Consider the following 21,267-nt stretch of genomic DNA (forward strand, 5'->3'; position numbering starts at 1 on the left):
TTTTGCTGGTTGCACTACAATGACTGACCTTTGATGCTCTAAACTGGAGAAGAGAGAAGAAATGCCCATGGTTCCGAGGCCTGCTCACCATACCGGCAACCCATACATGGAAGTGCATTTGGGAGCTTGAGTTTAGGTCAATATTGGACCAGATTCTTCTGTGACAACATCAGCAGCAGCCTATATTTATATAACATCTTTATCACAATAAGCCATCTCAAGGCACTTCAAGGATTGTTAGAAAGAAAACATAAACACCAAGACAGATATGGAGGTACAAGAGTGGATGGTCAAAGTCAAAGAGGCAGGTTGTAAGGAGCATCTTAAAGAGAGGCAGAGAGGTTTTGGAAGGTATTGCAAAATTTGAATGGTTTTGACTACGTCACGTCAATAGTTACACCAAAATAAAAAGGTTCGAAGAAGTAAAACCATTTCTAGAATTTGGGTGACTATTATTTTTTTTAAGATTTAGAGAACCCAATTCATTTTTTCCAATTGAGGGGCAATTTAGCGTGTTCAATCCACCGACCCTGCACACCTTTGGGTTGTGGGGGCGAAACCCACGCAAACACGGGGAGAATGTGGGAACACCACATGGACAGTGGCCCAGAGCCGTGAGCGAACCTGGGACCTCGGCGCCGTGAGGCCACAGTGCTAACCACTGTGCCACCGTGCTGCCTTGGGTAACTATTATGCTGACCTCCCCCAACCCCCCCCAGCGACTTCTCCCACCCTCCCCCTGCACCCCCCTCACCTCCCCTCACCTCCCCCAGCCATGTTCCCCATGGCATCTGTCTCTCAACATCCCTAGTCCCCCAGTTGATACCATTTTACTCCTATTTAATCAGTCTGACTGGAGAAATAGCGCTGTTCACCTCAAAGAAGAGAAATTTTATGAGGAGATTTGAGTGAAGTGTTCAAAATCATGAAGGGTCTAAACTGAGTTGATGGGAAGTCACATATCGATGCAATACTGAGCCAGTGCCAACTCCCAGCCTTTCCATAGAACTCAACCTGGACTGACCAGAGAAAATGAAGTGTAGGCTCAAATAGTTGCCAAGTCTTTTAGAGTGCCAGATCACGTGGGACTCACAAAGAGGAGTTTCAACATTCAGAGATTACTGCAACTTTGGATAGGTTGCTTTCCCCTCATCCATTTGCTCAATGCCCATATGCATTTTCTTTTTACTTCACCTGCTGTCTTGTTTATGTTCCCTTTTACTTTTTATCTTCCCTGCCTGTTTCTCTGCACCATGCACTTCGAAAGCTGCTGGGTCAGGTAGAATTGTAACTAAGACATCCTTTCCCCCCCCCCCCCCCCACCCCACCCCGTCAAATCACAAGCTAAGTAAAATGTGACTCAGGTCGGACTTGAGTCCGAGCCACTGGCTCGTGTCAACAATTCTGTGGTGAGCTGTCTCCCACCTCTCCCACCAGGAGTCAAGAATCATAGAATTTACAGTGCAGAAGGAGGCCATTCGGCCTATCGAGTCTGCATCAGCCCTTGGAAGCAGCACACACCTCCATCCCATCCCGTAACCCAGTAACCCCGCCTAACCTTTTTTTTGGACACTAAGGGAAATTTATCATGGCCAATCCACCTCACTTGCATATCTTTGGACTGTGAGAGGAAACCGGAGCACCCGGAGGAAACCCACGCAGACACGGGGAGAACGTGCAGACTCCGCACAGACAGTGACCCAAGCCGGGAATCGAACCTGAGACCCTGGAGCTGTGAAGTGACAGTGCTAACCACTACGCTACCACGTAGTGGTAGCGTAGTGGTTAGCACTGTCACTTCACAGCTCCAGCTGACCCAACTTTTAGCAGATGTTCTGCAGCAGCCTGGAGAGGGCCACCCTTGAGCTTTCTTGCCTTAAATGTGGGAAGATGCCTGGTCTCTGCTCAGTCCCTCAACAGTGCCGAAGTTGGGATTGATGGCTCATAGCTGGAGCCTGCCCCCAAAACCTGGGCTGGAATTTTCCGGCCTTTGCGATTCACCTTTCCCAGCGGGTTTCCCGGCGGCATGGGGCAGCTTCAATGGGAATCCCGCCACCAGCGAAGGGCGCGCCGGCGAGAAACACGCGACCGGAGGGATGGAGAATCCCGCCCCCTGGTTTCAAAAGCACCCATTTCACAAATGTAACCAAATCAATTCTTAAGAATGAAAGGTGAGAGTATTTTTAAAGCCACCGGGGGGGAAAAAAAAGATTTGCATTTATATAGCACCTTTTGTGGCCTCAGGATGCCTAGAGCACTTTACCCAAGGAAATCTGTTGTAATGTAGTCACGGTTGCAATGTTAAACAGGGCGGCAGAGGTGCACACAGGAAATTCCCACAAACAGAATGTCAGATAATCTGTTTTTAGCGACGTTGGTTGTGGGATGAATACCATTTCTCTTTGAAGTAATGCCGAGGGTACATTTATGCTTACCTGACGGGGCAGGTGGGGCCCCAGTTTGACACCACATCTTGCCTGATGGAGCAGTCCCTCAGTACAGGACTGGTTTGTCACGTTAGCTCGCGTTCCCACAGGACTGGAACTCTCCGCCTCAGAGGCAAGAGAGCTCCCACTCAGCCACGGCTAATAGCCGGCGGTGGATAATCAGCCTATTAATCAGCAACCCCCTAACTGCGTTTTGAAAAGAACTTCCAGTTGTTAACACAGCTTTGATTTCTCCACAGTCAAGAACCACCACACCCTCTGGTATTCCACAGTTGGACCCTGCAGACCAGCAGCCCGCCCTCAGTTACTTCTCTTGGAGCCAAACGCTATCGACTCTGCCGACACCCGTGACACCATGTCAGACAAACTCACTGCAGTCCCTGCCGCCTCCGTTTGTGCCCCTGCCCATTTCTGTCCCTGAGCCTGGGCTTCTGGAGCTGGAGGATGCGAGGAGGACCATTGCAGGCATGGCCATTGAGAAACTGCTCCAGCAAGATGAAGACAATGACACGTATGTTTCTTTACAATAGAGACTAAAAAAAATGGTCTAGATTGAATAGGGATGAGCTGACTGTTCAAAGAGCCATGGCAATGCCAGTTAAGATTTGCAGTGCCTGTTTACAAAAATTCAGTATTTGCCATGTTGCTCCTCAGATTATTATTTTGTGGTCATTTGTTTTTATACCAGGTTAAAATCAATGTGTGGCCAGTCAGAGACCTCTTGGTGTTTGCTACCAGGTGTAGAACCGACATACCTTGGTCCTTATCTTACAATTGTTCACGTACTAACTAGTTCAATGACACAGCTCAGTTAAGGCAGTAGAGTAGCACTTCCTGAAAGGATAGATGATAGATACCACTGCTTGACACTGATCTGTCAACGGCATCATTATTTTAACTGCTCCGTGTATGTTGTGCACATGTGTCTGTGAGAAATGGTTTGCAAGAAGTCAGAAGTAGTACAGAGAACAATCATTGGGGTTGAAATGTGTTCACCCGTGTGTCGCAATTTACTTTTGACAACATTGTCAATTTATAAACAGCCCGACAATGCATTTTAATTTTCGTTAGTCTTATTTTGTTGGCTAATGTATTTTTCAAGCTCTCACTGCGATTTATATTAGTAGATTGACCATGCTCTGAACTGCATTGGGACAGTGTATGTGTTGCACACATGTGGGAGTTTTGATCTCAGTTATAAATTCTGTTGCAGGAGCTAATGTGAAGCCTTTTAAAATCATCTCTCTAAGGTTACATAACTTTTTGAAATCAGCATGTTTAAAAGAAAAACTTTTTCTAAACTAATACGTCACATTTCTGCCACACGAATTGTTTTCTCCTGAGTGAGTTAATATTAAATAGTGCAAATAGCTGTCCGTGTTTGCATAATGTTTGCTTGTTCAATTCCTTTGACAAGCACATTAAACTGAATTAGAACTTTCTTTCAGACCTTTGGCAAATAAACTGCACGTGTTGAGAGTCTGCGATTAATTTTCACACTTAACTTTCAAGACAAAAGAGACCCTGTTGTCCCGATGGGATTGGTCAGAAGCTTGTTGGTACAGTAAAAGTCCTGCTGTAACCCATAGTAACCATTCTTTCCTAGCTAACTGCTACTGTAAATCCACCAGACTCTCCCCAATATTGTTCCACATGAACTTTAATAGTGCGTTGTTTATTGGCACATTGGAAATATTCAAAATAACAAAATTAAGTGGACAATATAACCAGACATCCAATTTTTGCTACTATTAAAAAAAACCTGATCCTCGGTTTGTGTTATCCAATTCATATTTCACTGTTCAGTATAATTGTCAATTCAACCTAACATTAGCTCACTTTCTTGTGGTTTCATGTGAAGTTAAAAATGTAGATTTCTTTTGTAGATAGCCAAATATTTTGTAGAATAGCCAAATTAGCTGAGATAAAAATAATAATGTTTTAACAGCTAACAGCAATCCTGATCATAAAATAAAACTATCTTGATTTATTTAAAGGGAGGTTAGATAAACATTGAGGGAGAAAAGCATGCAAGGTTATACTTATATGGCTAGATGTAGAAAGGCAGAAGGAGGCCCGTTTAGAGCAGACATTGGCCGACCATCTGTGTACCCTATGTAATTCTATGAAAATAGTGAAGAATGTTTTATGTTTCAAATTTTGTTTGAATCAGTACAGTTGGCTTTGAATTGGAACTAAATGGTCTATCTTTGAATACTGAATTCAATTGGCTCATTGAAGTGATAGGAGTAAAGAAGGCAAGAAAATTGCAACGTTCTTCTCTATAGCTTTATTGTATCTCACCCTCATGAAGTTCTAACTGTGCTCGCATTTAACTTTTGACCCAATATAGTGTATTTCAAACAGTCGAGGGGCAGGTTAGGTTGCATCCTGCTTAAGAATAACTCTTGTTGCTCGCAAATAGTTATTGACCTTAAGAAGGCCCCACTATATTGGCTTTTTCATGTCTGTGCCATACATGTGACTTCAAAGCATCCGAGACATGTTTGCTTTCGATTACATTTTATTTGTTTGTGATTAAAGTCATGTTCTCTGTTTTAACAGTTGTTCAAATATTGACAGTAGTGTGAACAAATTGATGTACTTCAGAACTTCCCACTCTGAGAAATTACATTTTTACTGTGCCAAGAATCAAATGGCATTTTTAAGATAATGATTCAAGTTCAGACAAAGCCACAAAGGAAAGAAGGCCCTTTGTCTTCTATGGCCTTTGTAAAGCTTCACTTTCACATATCTGAGTTGCCATCAAAAGCCAATGTCACTGTTCAAAATGTCTCTCAGTGGGCGACCAACAATACGGTTTCGCCTGAAGGTGACTCATTCCACAACAATATTTGTATCTTCAAAATGACTTCACATTCAACCCTCTTTTGAGTTGGTATGCTGGCCATCGTCAGCATGTGGAAAGATAAAATATGTATGTGGCTTCAAATTCAAGTGCCTAAGCCTCTGTGACAGCGCATTAATACCTTATAGACACTGATAAGTCCAATAAGGAATTCAAAAGAGATTTATTTACCCAAAGAATGGTAAGCATGTGGAATGTGCTACCACAAGGCATAGTTGAAGCAAATAGGGGAACCGATATAAAAACATGAAGGAGAAAAGATTTGAATGATATTAATGAAGAGGAATCAGAGAAAGCTCAAATGGACCATAAACACCAGTGCAGACCGGATGGGCTGAATGGCTTGTTTCTGCTCTGTATATTCTCTGGAAAATAAGTTGGCACAAAATACCTTGGTGGACAATGTAGCTTTTACTTTGGCCCCATATAGGTGAAATAAGATAATAAAAAGTGAATATGGCTTTAGTTCAACTGATCATAAAAAATATATTATTTTTAAGATATTTACAGTTGTATTTATGTTCCACATAGTCTTGTTCTAAAGGAGCACCTGTAAAAGCCAATAAGTGGTGTGTTATCTCACAACATATGTAAAGAGAGAGCAAAATAAATACACATTTGCACACAGCCTTCCTTCAGTCTCATCAATTTTTGGGTCAGTGAAGAGTGGAATTAAAGTGGAATCATTATACAAACTCTACGCACCTCTATGTCAGTAACGTCAGAGGCCTGAATTGTAGCAGTTGCCTTCAGAACCCTTCTGATGCAGCAGCTTTCTGCTTATTCTTTGAGATATGTGTGTTATTTTAATTAAAGTTTGATAGGTTTGTGTTGAGTAAAGGCACCAAGAGATATTATGAAGACGGATAATTTGAGTTGAGGTATGGGATCAACCGTGACCTAATTGAATGGTAGAACAAAGTTTGAGGGGCTGAATCGCCTCCACCTGTCCATAGTTCCCAGTATACAACAATCAGTGAATTGTTGCTTCAGAGCAAAGTGAAAGCAGAAAAGCCCTTGAACGTAATTTCCGAGGAACCTTAAGCAAAATTGATAGGAATGTTATCTTCATAAAGGTTGGTAAAACCTTGTTCATTGGTAAATGAGCAGCAAACTGACAAGATCATGGCTTAATGCCACCTCCGTCGAAAAAAAACCAAGAGAGATACTCTTCTTGGCAACTTTTATCAACCTCTTCTTTCCTCTTGATTAAGATTGAGAACTTGCTAATTATGTCAGTCATGCCTCCATTCTGTTGTTTGCAAAGGACAGAAGGTTGCCTATCAACCTACGGAGGTCAATGAATGAGAAAGAATATGATATAACGGATCAAGAGGATTGTTAAGTGACCAAACTGAAACCTTAAACACAGCCAGTGAAGTGCACTGAGGAGTCCTGAGGACTCCATATAAATTAATGTAATCATTTTCATGTAATTTAATGTATGATCATTTTGGCACTTGGAAGTCATGAAGTAAATTGAGAATTTCTTTGCTAAGTACCTCAGCGAGAGAGCCAAGATTCGTGATGAATTCAGATATGAAATAAAACAGAACTGCAAACACAAATGTTCTGATATTTCCACCCTTTATATCAAGGCAGAAATTATTTCACAACTGAGGGATGAAGATCATAGAATAGGATAGAATCATTGAATAGAATCCCTACAATTCAGAAGGAGGCCATTCAGCCTATCAAGTCTGCACTGACCCTCTGAAAGAGCTCCCTACCTAGGATCAGGCTCCCACCCTATCCCCATAACCCAGTAACCCCACCTAGCCTTTTGGGCACATTTTATCATGGCCAATCCACCTAACCTCCAAGTCTTTGGACTTTGGGAGGAAACCGGAGCACCCGGAGGAAACCCACGCAGACACGGGGAGAATGTGCAAACCCCACGTGGACAGTCGCCCAAAGACTCAACCCAGGTCCCTGGCTGTGTGAGGCAGCAGTGCTAACCACTGTGCCACCGTGCCGCCCGATGAAGATGAAAGCACATTCTCAAAGGAGAATTATGAGACCAGTAGCGAAGGTAGTTTTATATTGCTTCAGATTCACGTCAGTTATAAAATAACTCCAGCTCAAGTCTGCTGAAAAAGACCTCTAATTTACTTGGAGACTGTGGTTGGCAAAACGCCAACCTCCAATAAAGTAAGTGCGGCAGGCAGCTGGTTGCTCCAAACTGGAACTGTGTAAATAACTTCAGAACCCTGCAGAGCTAGCTGCATAACTAGCACAGACAGCTCACCAGAACAAATCAAAACCTTTGCCGAGGGGATTTCAGCAGGAGCATTGTTCGGGTCACATACTTATGGAATTCCCCCACTGCACCATTCCATGCTTTCTTGTGTCTGGTGTGAGCCTTGAGCTTTCTTGGTCTTTTGATCCACCTTTTGTGGCCTGGCAAAATAGTGAAAACCAATAGGCATTGTCTGGTTTACAACAGGGCAATAAGCTGAAAAACATCCATCACACCTCAAAACATAGTGTGGCACAGAGTTTAACACTGCGGCCTCACGGCGTCGAGGCCCCAGGTTCGATCCCGGCCCCGGGTCACTGTCCGTGTGGAGTTTGCACATTCTCCCCGTATCTGCGTGGGTCTCACCCCCACAACCCAAAGGTGTGTAGGGTAGGTGGATTGGCCACGCTAAAACCTATTTGGAAAAATGAATTGAGCACTCTCAATTTATTTCAGAAAAACACCTCAAAACATAGTGCTGGAAGAAAGTGTTCTATGTGAATCCCGGGAGGACCCATTCTAGTAGTTAAGCATCTTGGCTTCAAATTTAAATTTAGAGAATCTAACTTTGAGTCACACCAGTTGGAAATCGGAAACCTGGTACCTGGGTCAATTGTACCTTTTTGCAGTTGCTGTGCAGTCAAAGCTGCTTTGAATTGGTGCAAAGGCAAGAGTATAAGGACAGAGTATCATCGCCAGGGCACAATTGCAAACAGGAGATGTGGATAATTTGTTCAATATAAAAGAGAATTTCAAACATCTTAAAATCAGCATGGGAGGTTCCCTGGGTTTACAATCGTGTCCTGACGTCCTTGCACAGCGTCAGTTTGCTAAGATGCAAACATGCGGGTGATGGAAGAGGGGAGATTGCTTCATGCTTTTGATCGTTTTAAAGTGCTGGCAGCAACTGGTGGCGCAACTGCTGCGAACAGTCAACAAGCTCTAGGCTCCATGTGAGCGATGTTTGCACAAAATAATTATTGTCGGGCAAACCTACTTAGAAATATTTTCAGCACAAAATCTGAAGATTCTCAACCCAGATGTGCCAGATTTTCTGATGGTTTACTTGTAAAAGTCAAGATTGCAAGTGAATATGTTTGTATAAAAATCTTCTATGCAACATATTAATGCCGATATAAAAAAAGGGAGCGGCACACTGAAATATGTGTGAGAACACATTCAGACATGTAAGGGCAATAGTGATCAATAATTTCTATCCTGGTAAAAACCAGGCAGCACGGTAGCACAGTGGTTATCACAGTTGCTTCACAGCTCCAGGGTCCCAGGTTCAATTCCCAGCTTGGGTCACTGTCTGTGCGGAGTATGCACGTTCTCCCCGTGTCTGCGTGGGTTTCCTCCGGGTGCTCCGGTTTCCTCCCACAGTCCAAAGATGTGCAGATTAGATGGATTGGCCATGCTAAATTGCCCTTAGTGTCCAAAAAAAAAGGTTAGGCGGGATTACGGGGATAGGGTAGAGGTGTTGACATTGGGTAGGGTGCTCTTTCCAAGGGCCGGTGCAAACCCGATGGGCCAAATGGCCTCCTTCTGCACTGTAAATTCTATGATTCAACCTGAATTTGTGCAATCTAGTTTCCTCTCCTCCTTTGCAAACTCTACTAATTCTATAATAAATTAAAATAGGAAAAGAATTCACACTAAATTAGGAATCATTTTTAAATGACATGCCATTTTCTAATCAAAGGAATAAAACCCAGGTGGGTTCCATAAAGGCAGGGTGTTCCATTGCTATTCAACCCCGTGGACTTTTGTGTTCAACTTAATGCCTGCATCTTTCTTTGTAAATTTACCAATAATTCAAACTAATTTGCTGGTGGCGGAGTGTTGAACATGATTCATCATCAAAATGACCAACATGTCTCGATTGCCCTCCAGCTCATGTTGAATCCGGGCTCACTTGCTGACAGCTCAGGAACCCTTCCCAATCAGTTGGTGTTATCGCACAGCCAACAGAGGTGCGCAGGGGAAGTTAAGAAGGTTTGCCATATTAAGGTAGAGCACAGCCTTGTGTCTACAGTCCTCATATTTGTTTTGGCTCCCTCCCGAAACACATGGAGCGAAATTCTCCATCCCGCCCTGCCACATTTCTGCCCCGACCCACCGGCGGGATGCTCCGTTACACCGGCCGGTCAATGGGGTTACCCATTGTGGGGCAGCCCCACGCCGTCGGGAAACCCCCGGGCGCCGGCAAAACGGAGACTCCCGCCGGCGGAGAATGACGCCTATGGGGCGGATTTTCCGTCGGTGGGATCCTCCGCTTCTCCGGCAGCGCACTCACGCCCGCGGATTTCCCGACAGCGTGGGGGTAGCCACAATGGGAAACCCCATTGGCCGGCTGCCGGGATAGAGGATCCCGCTGCTGGCAGGGGCGGGTCATGCCAGAAAAGGGGTCTGGCGGGATGGCGAATCCCGCCCTTATATTTTGAAATTCACTCCCTAAACATCTGTATTTCTCATTTGCTCGTCTCTCTTTCAGGCACTTCTTGTATTCTACCTCTTTGGCCAACCCACCTTAATATCTTCTTGTGTGAACTCAGACAACTCATTTTCACATTAGTCCTCCTGTCAAGCGCCTCAAGATGCTTTATTACCTTAAAGGTGCCAGATAAATGCAAATTGGTGTTGATTTTGATAATGGGAGTAAAGTCCCAACATAATTCTCCACGTCAGATTTGGGTAAATCAGAGCGAGGGCCTCCCTAATTGTTGACATGTGTCTTAGAGCTAAATTCTCAGGGACCTGATGTTGGGCCACCAATGCCTGAGGCAGGGGATCGATAGGGGCAACGTGAATATTTGAAGTTGAGAAGTGGGAGTGTCCCCTTTCAAAGCCATCATACTTTGCAGATTCTTAGAGGCCAGAATCCCGGTCCAGATCTTCTGACACCTGAAACTTCGTCAAACAAATGAGCGGGGCATATTTAGCGCGATCACTCTGGCAGGGTGGGGCCTGATAGAGCCAGCAAGCCCTGCTCTCCAGAGATCGGGCGCCACAATCTTAAAGTCAAAGTAGAGGGTCCACTTTCCTCCACCATGGACAACAACACACCGTCAGAAAACAAGAATACCCCCAACCCTCGAAGACAGAGGGGCAACCTCCCCCCACCCTTCCCCCACACCACTCAATGTTTGGATTATCCTCCCCCCCCTCCCCCACGCAAGCAACAGTGTGACCGAATCCCCCCCCCCCCCCCCCACCCCCCATCATCACTGGAATCAGGGAATCAGTGCCCGCCCCACATCATTGCTGCCCTGCCCCTGCCTGGCACTGCCCAACGGCACCCCCACCTCCGGCAGTGCCAACCTCATGGCAGCGGGGGGGGGGGGGTGGAGATCTGATGACCTCAGAGGCAACGATGTTAAGCCGTTTATGGATATTAAAGTCCATTCAAATTCATGGTAATTAGGTTCATGTCCTCATTGGGCATTAACCCGATTCTGGTATTGGCGGGGCAAATCCTGTTGCGGCCCTCTCATGAGAGTTAACGGCCGTAAGGGATTTGTGCGCATGGAGAATGGGCTCAGGAAATCGTGGCAGGTGTTACAGTAAACCTTTCCCCTGACTTCCTTCTTTCTCAGATCTACCATGGTCCTGTCATCCAGAACATATGTTATTACCTTTCCTCAGGTTTAAAAACGGAGGTAGGCAGAAAGTGGATAATTATAGGCCAGTTAGCTTAACTTCGGTAGTAGGGAAGATGCTGGAAGCTATCATTAAGGAAGAAATAGCGAGGCATCTGGATGGAAATTGTCCCATTGGGCAGACGCAGCATGGGTTCATAAAGGGCAGGTTGTGCCTAACTAATTTAGTGGAATTTTTTGAGGGCATTACCAGTGCGGTAGATAACGGGGAGCCAATGGATGTGGTATATCTGGATTTCCAGAAAGCCTTTGACAAGGTGCCACACAAAAGGTTGCTGCATAAGATAATGATGCATGGAGTTAAGGGTAAAGTAGTAGCATGGATAGAGGATTGGTTAATTAATAGAAAGCAAAGAATGGGGATTAATGGGTGTTTCTCTGCTTGGCAATCAGTAGTTAATGGTCTCCCTCAGGGATTAGTGTTGGTCTCACAATTGTTCACAATTTACATAGATGATTTGGAGTTGGGGACCAAGTGCAATGTGTCCAAGCTTGCAGACGACACTACGATGAGTGGTAAAGCAAAATGTGCAGAGGATACCGGAAGTCTGCAGAGGGATTTGGATAGTTTAAGTAAATGGGCTAGGGTCTGGCAGATGGAATACAATGTTGACAAATGTGAGGTTATCGGTTTTGGTAGGAATAATATTTAAATGATAAAATATTAAAACATGCTGCTGTGCAGAGGGACCTGGGTGTGCTAGTGCATGAGTCACAAAATGTTGGTTTACAGGTGCAACAGGTGATTAAGAAGGCGAATGGAGTTTTTTCCTTCATTGCTCGAGAATGGGGTTTAAGACTAGTGAGGTTATGCTGCAACTGTGTAAGGTGTTAGTGAGGCCACACCTGGAGTATTGTGTTCAGTTTTGGTCTCCTTACCTGAGAAAGGACATACTGGCGCTGGAGGGTGTGCAGAGGAGGTTCACTAGGTTAATCCCAGAGTTGAGGGGGTTGGATTACGAGGAGAGATTGAGTAGACTGGGACTGTACTCGTTAGAATTTAGAAGGATGTGGGTGGATCTTATAGAAACATATAAAATTATGAAGGGAATAGATAGGATAGATGCGGGCAGGTTGTTTCCACTGGTGGGTGAAAGCAGAACTAGGGGGCATATCCTCAAAATAAGGGGAAGCAGATTTAGGACTGAGTTTAGGAGGAACTTCTTCACCCAAAGGGTTGTGAATCTATGGAATTCCCTGCCCAGTGAAGCAGTTGAGGCTCCTTCATTAGATGTTTTCAAGATAAAGATGGATAGTTTTTTGAAGAAGAAAGGAATAAAGGGTTATGGTGTTCGGACGGGAAAGTGGAGCTGAGTCCACAAAAGATCAGCCATGATCTCATTGAATGGCAGAGCAGGCTCGAGGGGTCAGATGGCCTACTCCTGCTCCTAGTTATTACGTTATGTTCTTATGTTCCACAGTTTTGGTCACCTTACTTAAGGAGGAGTTTTCTTGCAATGGGAGCAGTTCAGAGAAAGTTCACTAGACTGTTCCATGAGGAAAGATTTCGCAAATTGGCTCTATACTCATTGGAGTTTCGAAGAATGTGAGGTTATCTTATTGAAGCACATAAGATTCTGAGGGCGCTTTGACGTGGTGGAGGCTGAGAGAATGTTTTATCTTGTGGTGGAATCTAGAACTTAGGGAGCCCAGTTGAACAACATTGGGTCTCCCATTCATAATAGTGATGAGGAGAAATTTCTTCTCCGAGGATGGCGAACTTGATTTTCTCCATACAGAGAAAGCTAGCCATGTCAGTGAGCCAGGTCTCCAACTTCGGGGGCTTTGAGTCCCTCCAAGCTAATAATATCCGCCTCCGTGCTACCAGGGAGGCAAAGACCAGAACATCTGCCTCTTTCTCCACCTGGATTCCCGGGTCTTCCAACACTCCGAAAATCGCCACCTCTGGACTCGGTGCCACCCTTGTTTTTAACACCGTGGACATGATGTCTGAAACCCCTGCCAGAATCCCCTAAGCTTCGGGCATGCCCAGAACATATGGACGTGGTTCGCTGGTCCTCCCGCACACCTTATGCACCTGTCTTCTATCCCAAAGAACCTGCTCATCCGGGCCACTGTCAGGTGAGCCCGGTGAACAACCTTAAACTGTATCAGGCTGAGCCTGGCACATGTTGTAGATGCGTTGACTCTACTCAACGCATCCTCCCAGAGACCATCCTCTATCTCTCCTCCTAACTCCTCTTCTCATTTGTGTTTCAGCTCCTCGGTCTGCGTTTCCTCCGACCCCATAAGCTCCTTGTAAATGTCAGAAACCCTCCCTTCTCCCACCCACACTCTGGAAACTACCCTGTGCTGTATCCCTCTTGGTGGTAGGAGCGGGAAGGTTGAGACCTGCCTACGTAGGAAGTCCCGCGCCTGCAGGTACCTAATCTCATTCCCTCCCGTCAATTCAAATTTCTCCTCCAATTCCCTCAGGCTAGAAAAGCTCCTCTCTATAAACATATCCCCCATCCTCTCGATCACTGCTCTCTGCCATCTCTGAAACCCTCCATCTAGCCTCCCCGGGGCAAACCGGTGATTATTGCAGATTGGAGACCAGACCGATGCTCCCTCTGCTCCCACATGCCTCCTCCATTGCTCCCAGACTCTCAGGGCCGCTACCACCACAGGGCTGGTGGAGCACCGTGCCGGCGGGAACGGCAGAGGCGCAGTTACCAATGCCCCCAAACTAGTGCCCTTGCATGATGCCACCTCTACTCGCTCCCACACTGACCATCCCCCCCCACACCACCCACTTCCTAATCATGGCTATATTCGCCACCCAATAGTAATTACTAAAGTTCGGCAGCGCCAGCCCACCCCCCCCCCCCCCCCCCCCCCAGCTCCGCTCCAGCATCCCCTTTTTTACTCGCGGGGTCTTACCCGCCCATAAAAAGCCGGAGATCATCTTACTGACCTGTTTAAAGAAGGACCGCGGAATAAAGATGGGGAGGCACTGAAACACAAACAGGAATCTCGGGAGGACCGTCATTTTGACTGTCTGTACCCTCCCAGCCAGTGATAGCGGGAGCACGTCCCACCTTCGGAAGTCTTCCTTCATTTGGTGCACCAGTCGGGCCAGATTTAACTTGTATAGCCGTTCCCATTCCCGTTCCCATTCCCGCGCCACCTGGATGCCTAGGTATCGAAAGCTTCCCCCTACCACTCTAAACGGCAGCTCCCCCAATCGCCTCTCCTGCCCCCGACAAAGACCCTTCTGACTATCCACCTTCACCACGGTGCTACACCCATCCTTCACTCAGTCCCTTTCACAATACTGCACCAATTTGGAAGGCCACACTTGAATCACCTGACACTGTGGCGGGGAGGGGCGGGGGGGGGAGGGAGGGACATTATCCCTGCCCTCCCACGGCCTGTTTCTCAATGGCGCGATCTTCTGGTCCCAATGCTGTCAATGGGATTGTCCATTGAATCCACCCCCTCGCTTCTGGGAAACACGGGGGGTGGAGGGGGGGGGGTTGCCACCACGGGGCTGGAAGACCCCCACTGGCGAGACCGGGAATCACACCCCTTCCCCTCCGTGTCTCGATGCTGTCCCACTTGAAGATCTGTCTAAAGACTGGTCCCCAATCTGTGAAAGTGTCTGAGAAGAAACAGAGGAATGTGATAATTGTAATTAGCAATTGCCTATGATTTGTTTGATTTCAGAATTCTTCACATCTACGCAGCGAAAGGTATGCGGGAACATGCCTACGCAGCAGCTGAAAGGATGCGCGAGCTCAGAAGACTCGATACTAAAGAACACAAAGGAAAGGTACAAATAGCTTTGTGACACATCCTCATGAAATAATTTCTCCTGTACTATTGTCCAACTCTTCACTACCCACATCAAGGGCTTGATTCTCTAAAGGCCAATGACATGGCAAAACTAAAGAAAAAACAAATTCAGAGTTTTAGGATATATCACAGGGATAATCAAATGTCAAACAGAAACACGGGGGGGGGGGGGGGGGGGGTGGGGAGGGGATTTCTCTGAACCCCAGGCACGTGTGTCACTGGCGACTGGAGTCTCTCTTGCCGGCGCTTGTCAATGTGATTCCCCATTGAAGCCACACTAGGCCGCTGGAAAACCAATATTGGTTGCCTCATGACAATATGGGATTCTCCTGATAGATCAGCTGTTCCTCTTGGGGCTCAATCAGTTAAGGTTGAGTCAGAAAATTGACAATGTCCCGCGGTTAATTAGGAAGGGTGGAAATTAAACCAGGAGATTACAGACATATTCATCTAATATTTGTTGTGAGGGAATTACTAGAATCTGTCATTAAGGGCAGAATGACTGAGCACTTCAGGGCGGCACGGAGGTTAGCACTGCTGCCTCACAGCTCCAGGATCCCAGGTTCAATTCCAGCCTCGGGTGACTGTGTGGAGTTTGCACGTCCTCCCCGTGTCTGCGTGGGTTTTCTCCGGGTGCTCCGGTTTCCTCCCACAGTCCAAAGTCCAAAGATGTGCGGGTTAGGTGGATTGGCTATGCTAAATTGCCCTTTGTGTCCAAAAAGGTTAAGTGGGGTTACTGGGTTATGGGGATGGGGTGGAGGTGTGGGCTTCAATGGGGTGCTCTTTCCAAGGGCCGGTGCAGACTCGATGGGCCAAATGGTCTCCATCTGCACTGTAAATTCTGATTCTACGATTCAAGAAACCTGAGCTGACCTGAGAGAGCTAGCATGGATTTGTACAGGTTAAGTAAATCTAAATAGTTTAGTTGAACTATCTGAGGGGGTCGCTAGCACGGTAGATAAGTGAGTGCCTGCATGTCATTTATACAGACTTCCAGAAGACATGCAATAAAGACATTGGTGGGATTCCCCTTCCCGCCACACCCATCCCAGCAGCAGGATTCTCTGTCCCGGCAGCCGGCCAATGGGGTTTCCCATTGTGGGCACCCCCACACCGTCGGGAAATCCGTGGGCGTGTGCGCGCTGCCGGGGATGTGGAGGATTCTGCCGACGGAGAATCCAGCCCATTGTTGTCATATTTGACATCAAAATGAGTCACCAGCCACACATCTGCACCATCACGAACACTGCCTTTCTTCATCTCCATAACATTCATCTGCTTCTTAAACCACAATTCGTGCCTCCATCACTTCCAGGTTTGATTTTCCCAGTACACACCCTGGCCAGCCTCCCATCCTTGGAAAGCTGAAGCCATTCAAAATTGTTGCCCTAACTCGCATCAAGTGCCATCATTCATATTGCTTGTGGGAGGCTGCAATGGCCCCCAGTTAGGCAACGCCTTGATCTCAAAATTTCTGTGCTTGCTTTCAGTGTTTCACTGCATTGATTTATAACTTTGCTGCAGGAGTAAAGAGGTGTATAACTAATTTTGCCAAGTTAGGTGACACAGCAAATAATGTAGATCGGAGGTGAAAGCTACAATGCACCATTAATAGGTTAAGTGGTGGATAAAATTGCGGAAGGTGGAATTTAATGTTGGAAAGTGCAAAGTCATCCTTCGGACCTCAGGAACATTGATCAGTTCTAAATGCAGTGAAGCTAGGAAATGTGGAGGAGCAGAAAGATTTGCATCTATTTACATAAATCAACGCATGAACATGTAGAACAAAAATTTAAAAAGACAGCTTCTTGGAACTATATTATCTGAAATCAGCCAGAGAACAGGTTATGTGGAATGAGACAGGAGTTTGAGGGTGAGAAATTTGGGTCAGGGGCTAGTGAGAAAGAAAATCTCCATGCCTATCCATGCCTAACTTAGGAAGTTAAGGTGGTATCAAATTTAAGGAAGATGTACGGTAATGGAAAGATGGGATTGAGGAGGAGGTTTTTCTCTCGAAGGGCCGTTCGTGTATGGAACTCTTTCCACAGAGAGCAGTGAAGGTTGGGTTATTGAATATATTCAGGGCAGAACTAGACAGATTTCTGATCAACAAGTGAGTTAAGAGTCATGCTGGAGCTGGGAGGAAGGTGGAGTAAAGGCAACAGTCAGATCGGTCAGGATTTTATCAAATGACAGAGCAGACTTCATGGGCCAAATATCCAAACTTCTGTTCTATTTCTTAAAATCTAATGGAATGTAAGCTCAAGTGGGCTGGAATACAGAGGGATGGAAGTAATGCTATGAAGTCTGGTTCAACTCCATCCTGGATTGTTGCATACAGTTCTGGGCACCTTAGAGGGGATACACCAGACTGTTTCCAGGGTTAAGTTATGACGACAGGTTCCTTAGACTTTGCTTGGCTTTGATTGAGTATTAAAGATTAATGATTATGCGAGGGAAGTCCAGGACAAGGGTTCATAAACTTCGAACCAGGCCCTTCAGGGTGATGGAAGGCAGCATGTTTTTACATAAAGGGTCATGGAAGTCTGGAAGCCTGCCCCCACCCCCAACAATTTGGTGGGGGATGTCAATTAAAAATTTCAAACTGAGATTGATAATTTTATTTTACGGTAAGGGCTTGAGGAATCAGAAACCAAAGTGGGTAAATCGAATTAAGATATAGATTGCCTTGACCTTTGGAGGCAGTAGCTTGGTTGTATTGTCACTGGACGAGTAATCCAGGGACCCAGGGAAATGTTCGGCACAAGGAAGCGCTGAGGGCTTTGCCCAAGTTTGGTATCATGACCGGTACAGGCTTAGAGGGCCGAAGGGCCTGTTCCTGCGCTGTATTGTTCTTTGACTCCAGACCTACAGCAACAAGACTGACTATTAAATGCCCTCTGAAATGGCCCATCGAGCCATTCAGCTTAAGGGCAGCTAGGAATGGGCTTCAAAAGTTGGCCCAGCGCCGCACACATCGCCTGAACAAATGGGGGGGGGGGAAATGAATGACCGAACAGGCTCGAGGGACTGAATGGCCTGGTCCTGTTCCTATTATATCAGTACTGTCTCCAGAGCTAATGATGTCTTTAATGATATTCATAGACACCCCTATTGGTTGCTGTGGTAGCAAACCAACCTTTGATTGTACGGGACTTGATTATGCTCGGGGCTGACCTGAATGCTGTTGAAGACAAAGGACAAACCTTTTTACATCTGGCTGCAAACTATGGACACTTGAGCATCATTCAGGTAAACACAGTCTTTAACTCCTTCTATGCTCATAATGAAAGCGAATGCCGAGTATCTTAATTGTTAATACTATTCCACGAAAATAATTTATTGTCCTTAAATACTGTATTTAAATAGGAAGTCAAACAGTTTCCGATTGCAACTATCCTGAACGTCTGTACGCAGTTTCTGCTACTCTGGCGTAGCACTGTATCACGCATAGGCACACATAGTGTTAAAAAGAAAAATTGCAATCGCTAGAGATCTAAAATAAAAACAGAAAACACTGTGTTTGGATGGCAGGTCCTCTAGTGTCTGCAAATATAAACATCAACCGTCAGTATTTTCCAGGTATTCCCCACCTGTCAGTGATTAATGAGAAACAGGAGTTGGGATCACCCGCGGTGAAATCTGGGCCGATGTTATCCCAGATTTGTCTTTGTCCAGATCACTGGCTCTTATGTTTCTGAATATGCAAAACCGATGGACAAGCAAAAAAACAGCTGGTTCATCAATTCTGTACCAGAGCCTGGAGGCTGAGCGCCCAGTCCCCACCCCCTCCCACCCCCACCCTGCCATGTCCCCCACCCTCCCACCACCCCCCCCACCCTGCCCTGTCCCGCACCCTCCCTGACCCCCACCCTGCCCTGTCCCCACCCCCCACCCTGCCCTGTCCCCACCCCCTCCCACCCCCCACCCTGCCCTGTCCCCCACCCCACCCTGCCCTGTCCCCCACCCTCCCTGACCATCACCCTGCCCTGTCCCCACCCCCTCCCACCCCCCACCCTGCCCTGTCCCCCACCCCACCCTGCCCTGTCCCCCACCCTCCCTGACCCCCACCCTGCCCTGTCCCCACCCCCCACCCTGCCCTGTCCCCACCCCCCTCCCACCCCCCACCCTTCCCTGTCCCCCACCCCACCCTGCCCTGTCCCCCACCCTCCCTGACCCCCACCCTGCCCTGTCCCCCACCCCTCCCACCCCCCACCCTGCCCTGTCCCCACCCCCCTCCCACCCCCACCCTATCCTGTCCCCCACCCTTCCACCCCCCACCCTGCCCTGTCCCCCACCCTCCCTGACCCCCGCCCTGCCCTGTCCCCCACCCTCCCCCCTGACCCTCACCCTCCCCTGTTCCCCACCCACCCTGAACCCCCACCCTCCCCTGTCCCCCACCCTGCCCTGTCCCCCACCCTCCCTGACCCCCACCCTCCCCTGTCCCACACCTCCCATGTCCCCACACTCTCCCCCCCCACCCTCCCCTGTCCCGTACCCTCCCCTGTCCCGTACCCTCCCCTGTCCCCACACTCTTCCCCCCCCCACCCTCCCCTGTCCCATACCCTCCCCTGTCTCCCACCCTCCCCTGTCCCCCACCCTCCCCTGTCCGTACCCTCCCCTGTCTCCCACCCTCCCTGTCCTCAACCCTCCCCTGTCCCCCACATTCCCTGTCCCCACACCCTCCCCGTCCCCCACACCCTCCCCGTCCCCACCCTCCCCACCCCCACCCTCCCCGTCCCACACTGTCTCCGTCCCCACACCCTCCCCGTCCCCCACACCCTCCCCGTCCCCCACCCTCCCCACCCCCACCCTCCCCGTCCCACACCCTCTCCGTCCCCACACCCTCCCCATCCCACATCGTCTCCGTCCCCACACCCTCCCCATCCCCCACCCTCTCCGTCCCCACATCCTCGCCGTCCCACACCCTCTCCGTCCCCACACCGTCCCCGTCCCCACACCCTCCACGTCCCACACCCTCTCCATCCGCACACCCTCCCCATCCCACCCCCTCCCCACCCCCCACCCTCTCCCCATCCCCACACCCTCCCCGACCCCACACCCTCCCCAACCCCACACCCTCCCCAACCTACACCCTCCCTGACCCACACGTTTCCCATCCCCACACCCTCCCACCCCAACCCTCCCCAACCCCCACCCTCCCCATTTCCACCCCACACCCTCCCCGTTCCCACACCCTCTCCACCCCCCACATTCCCCACCCCCCACCCTCCCTGTCCCCGCACCCTCCCCGTCCCCGCACCCTCCCACCCCCCACCCTCCCCACCCCTCACCCTCCCCGTCCCCCCACCCTCCCCACCCCCACCCTCCCCGTCCCACACCCTCTCGGTCCCCACACCCTCCCCATCCCACACCGTCTCCGTCCCCTCAACCCCCACCCTCCCCGTCCCCGCACCCTCCCCACACCTCACCCTCCCCCTCCCCACACCCTCCCCGTCCCCACCCCCCTCCCCACCCCCCACCCCACACCCTCCCCACACCTCACCCTCCCCCTCCCCATACCCTCCCCGTCCCCACCCCCTCCCCACCCCACACCCTCCCGTCACACACCCTCTCTGACCCGCACCCTCCTCATCCCCACACCGTCTCCGTCCCCCCACCCCCCACCCTCCCCGTCCCCGCACCCTCCCCACACCTCACCCTCCCCCTCCCCACACCCTCCCCGTCCCCACCCCCTCCCCACCGCCCACCCCACACCCTCCCCACACCTCACCCTCCCCCTCCCCATACCCTCCCCGTCCCCACCCCCTCCCCACCCCCCACCCCACACCCTCCCGTCACACACACTCTCTGACCCGCACCCTCCTCATCCCCACACCCTCCCCACCCCATACCCCCTCCGCCCACATTCTGTCAACATGTTCCTAAGATCTTTTCAGCCGATAAAGTTGTTTTTCACTGTAGTCACTTTTAGTGTAGAGTACCCTCATTTTCGGTACTTAACAGTATTTGGCGAGGCCAAACCACTTCTTCAGATAACCGCACCAAGTTAGTAGAGGGATTAGCCTAAACCTAGCATGTCAGTATCTTAGCTATTTTGCATTGAGCAAGAAGCAATAAAAAAAAATTCCTCTCGCTGTGAAATCTGTATTGTTGTGAAATAAAGCAGTTTGTTGATGGGATGTTAGCTCATTTCAATGGAGTACAGAGGTTGTACTCTATAACGGCAGAAGTATTGCTTGTGATGGCAGATATGACTCTCCAGGATTGATCAAGGGTTCTATGTTGTGAATC

General features: G+C 48.5%; 1 protein-coding gene across 1 annotated transcript in view; it reads left to right on the forward strand.

Annotated features, from left to right (window-relative positions):
• Nucleotides 1-21,267, forward strand: part of LOC140398739 (uncharacterized) — a 196,020-nt gene that overhangs the window by 102,557 nt on the left and 72,196 nt on the right. The window contains exons 5-7 of the mRNA XM_072487749.1: nucleotides 2,687-2,958; nucleotides 14,884-14,989; nucleotides 18,118-18,264. Coding sequence (XP_072343850.1) covers nucleotides 2,687-2,958; nucleotides 14,884-14,989; nucleotides 18,118-18,264 — 525 coding nt within the window. The remainder of the gene's footprint in view (nucleotides 1-2,686; nucleotides 2,959-14,883; nucleotides 14,990-18,117; nucleotides 18,265-21,267) is intronic.

The sequence above is a fragment of the Scyliorhinus torazame genome, chromosome 21 (assembly GCF_047496885.1).
Source record: "Scyliorhinus torazame isolate Kashiwa2021f chromosome 21, sScyTor2.1, whole genome shotgun sequence".
NCBI classification, from domain to species: domain Eukaryota; kingdom Metazoa; phylum Chordata; class Chondrichthyes; order Carcharhiniformes; family Scyliorhinidae; genus Scyliorhinus; species Scyliorhinus torazame.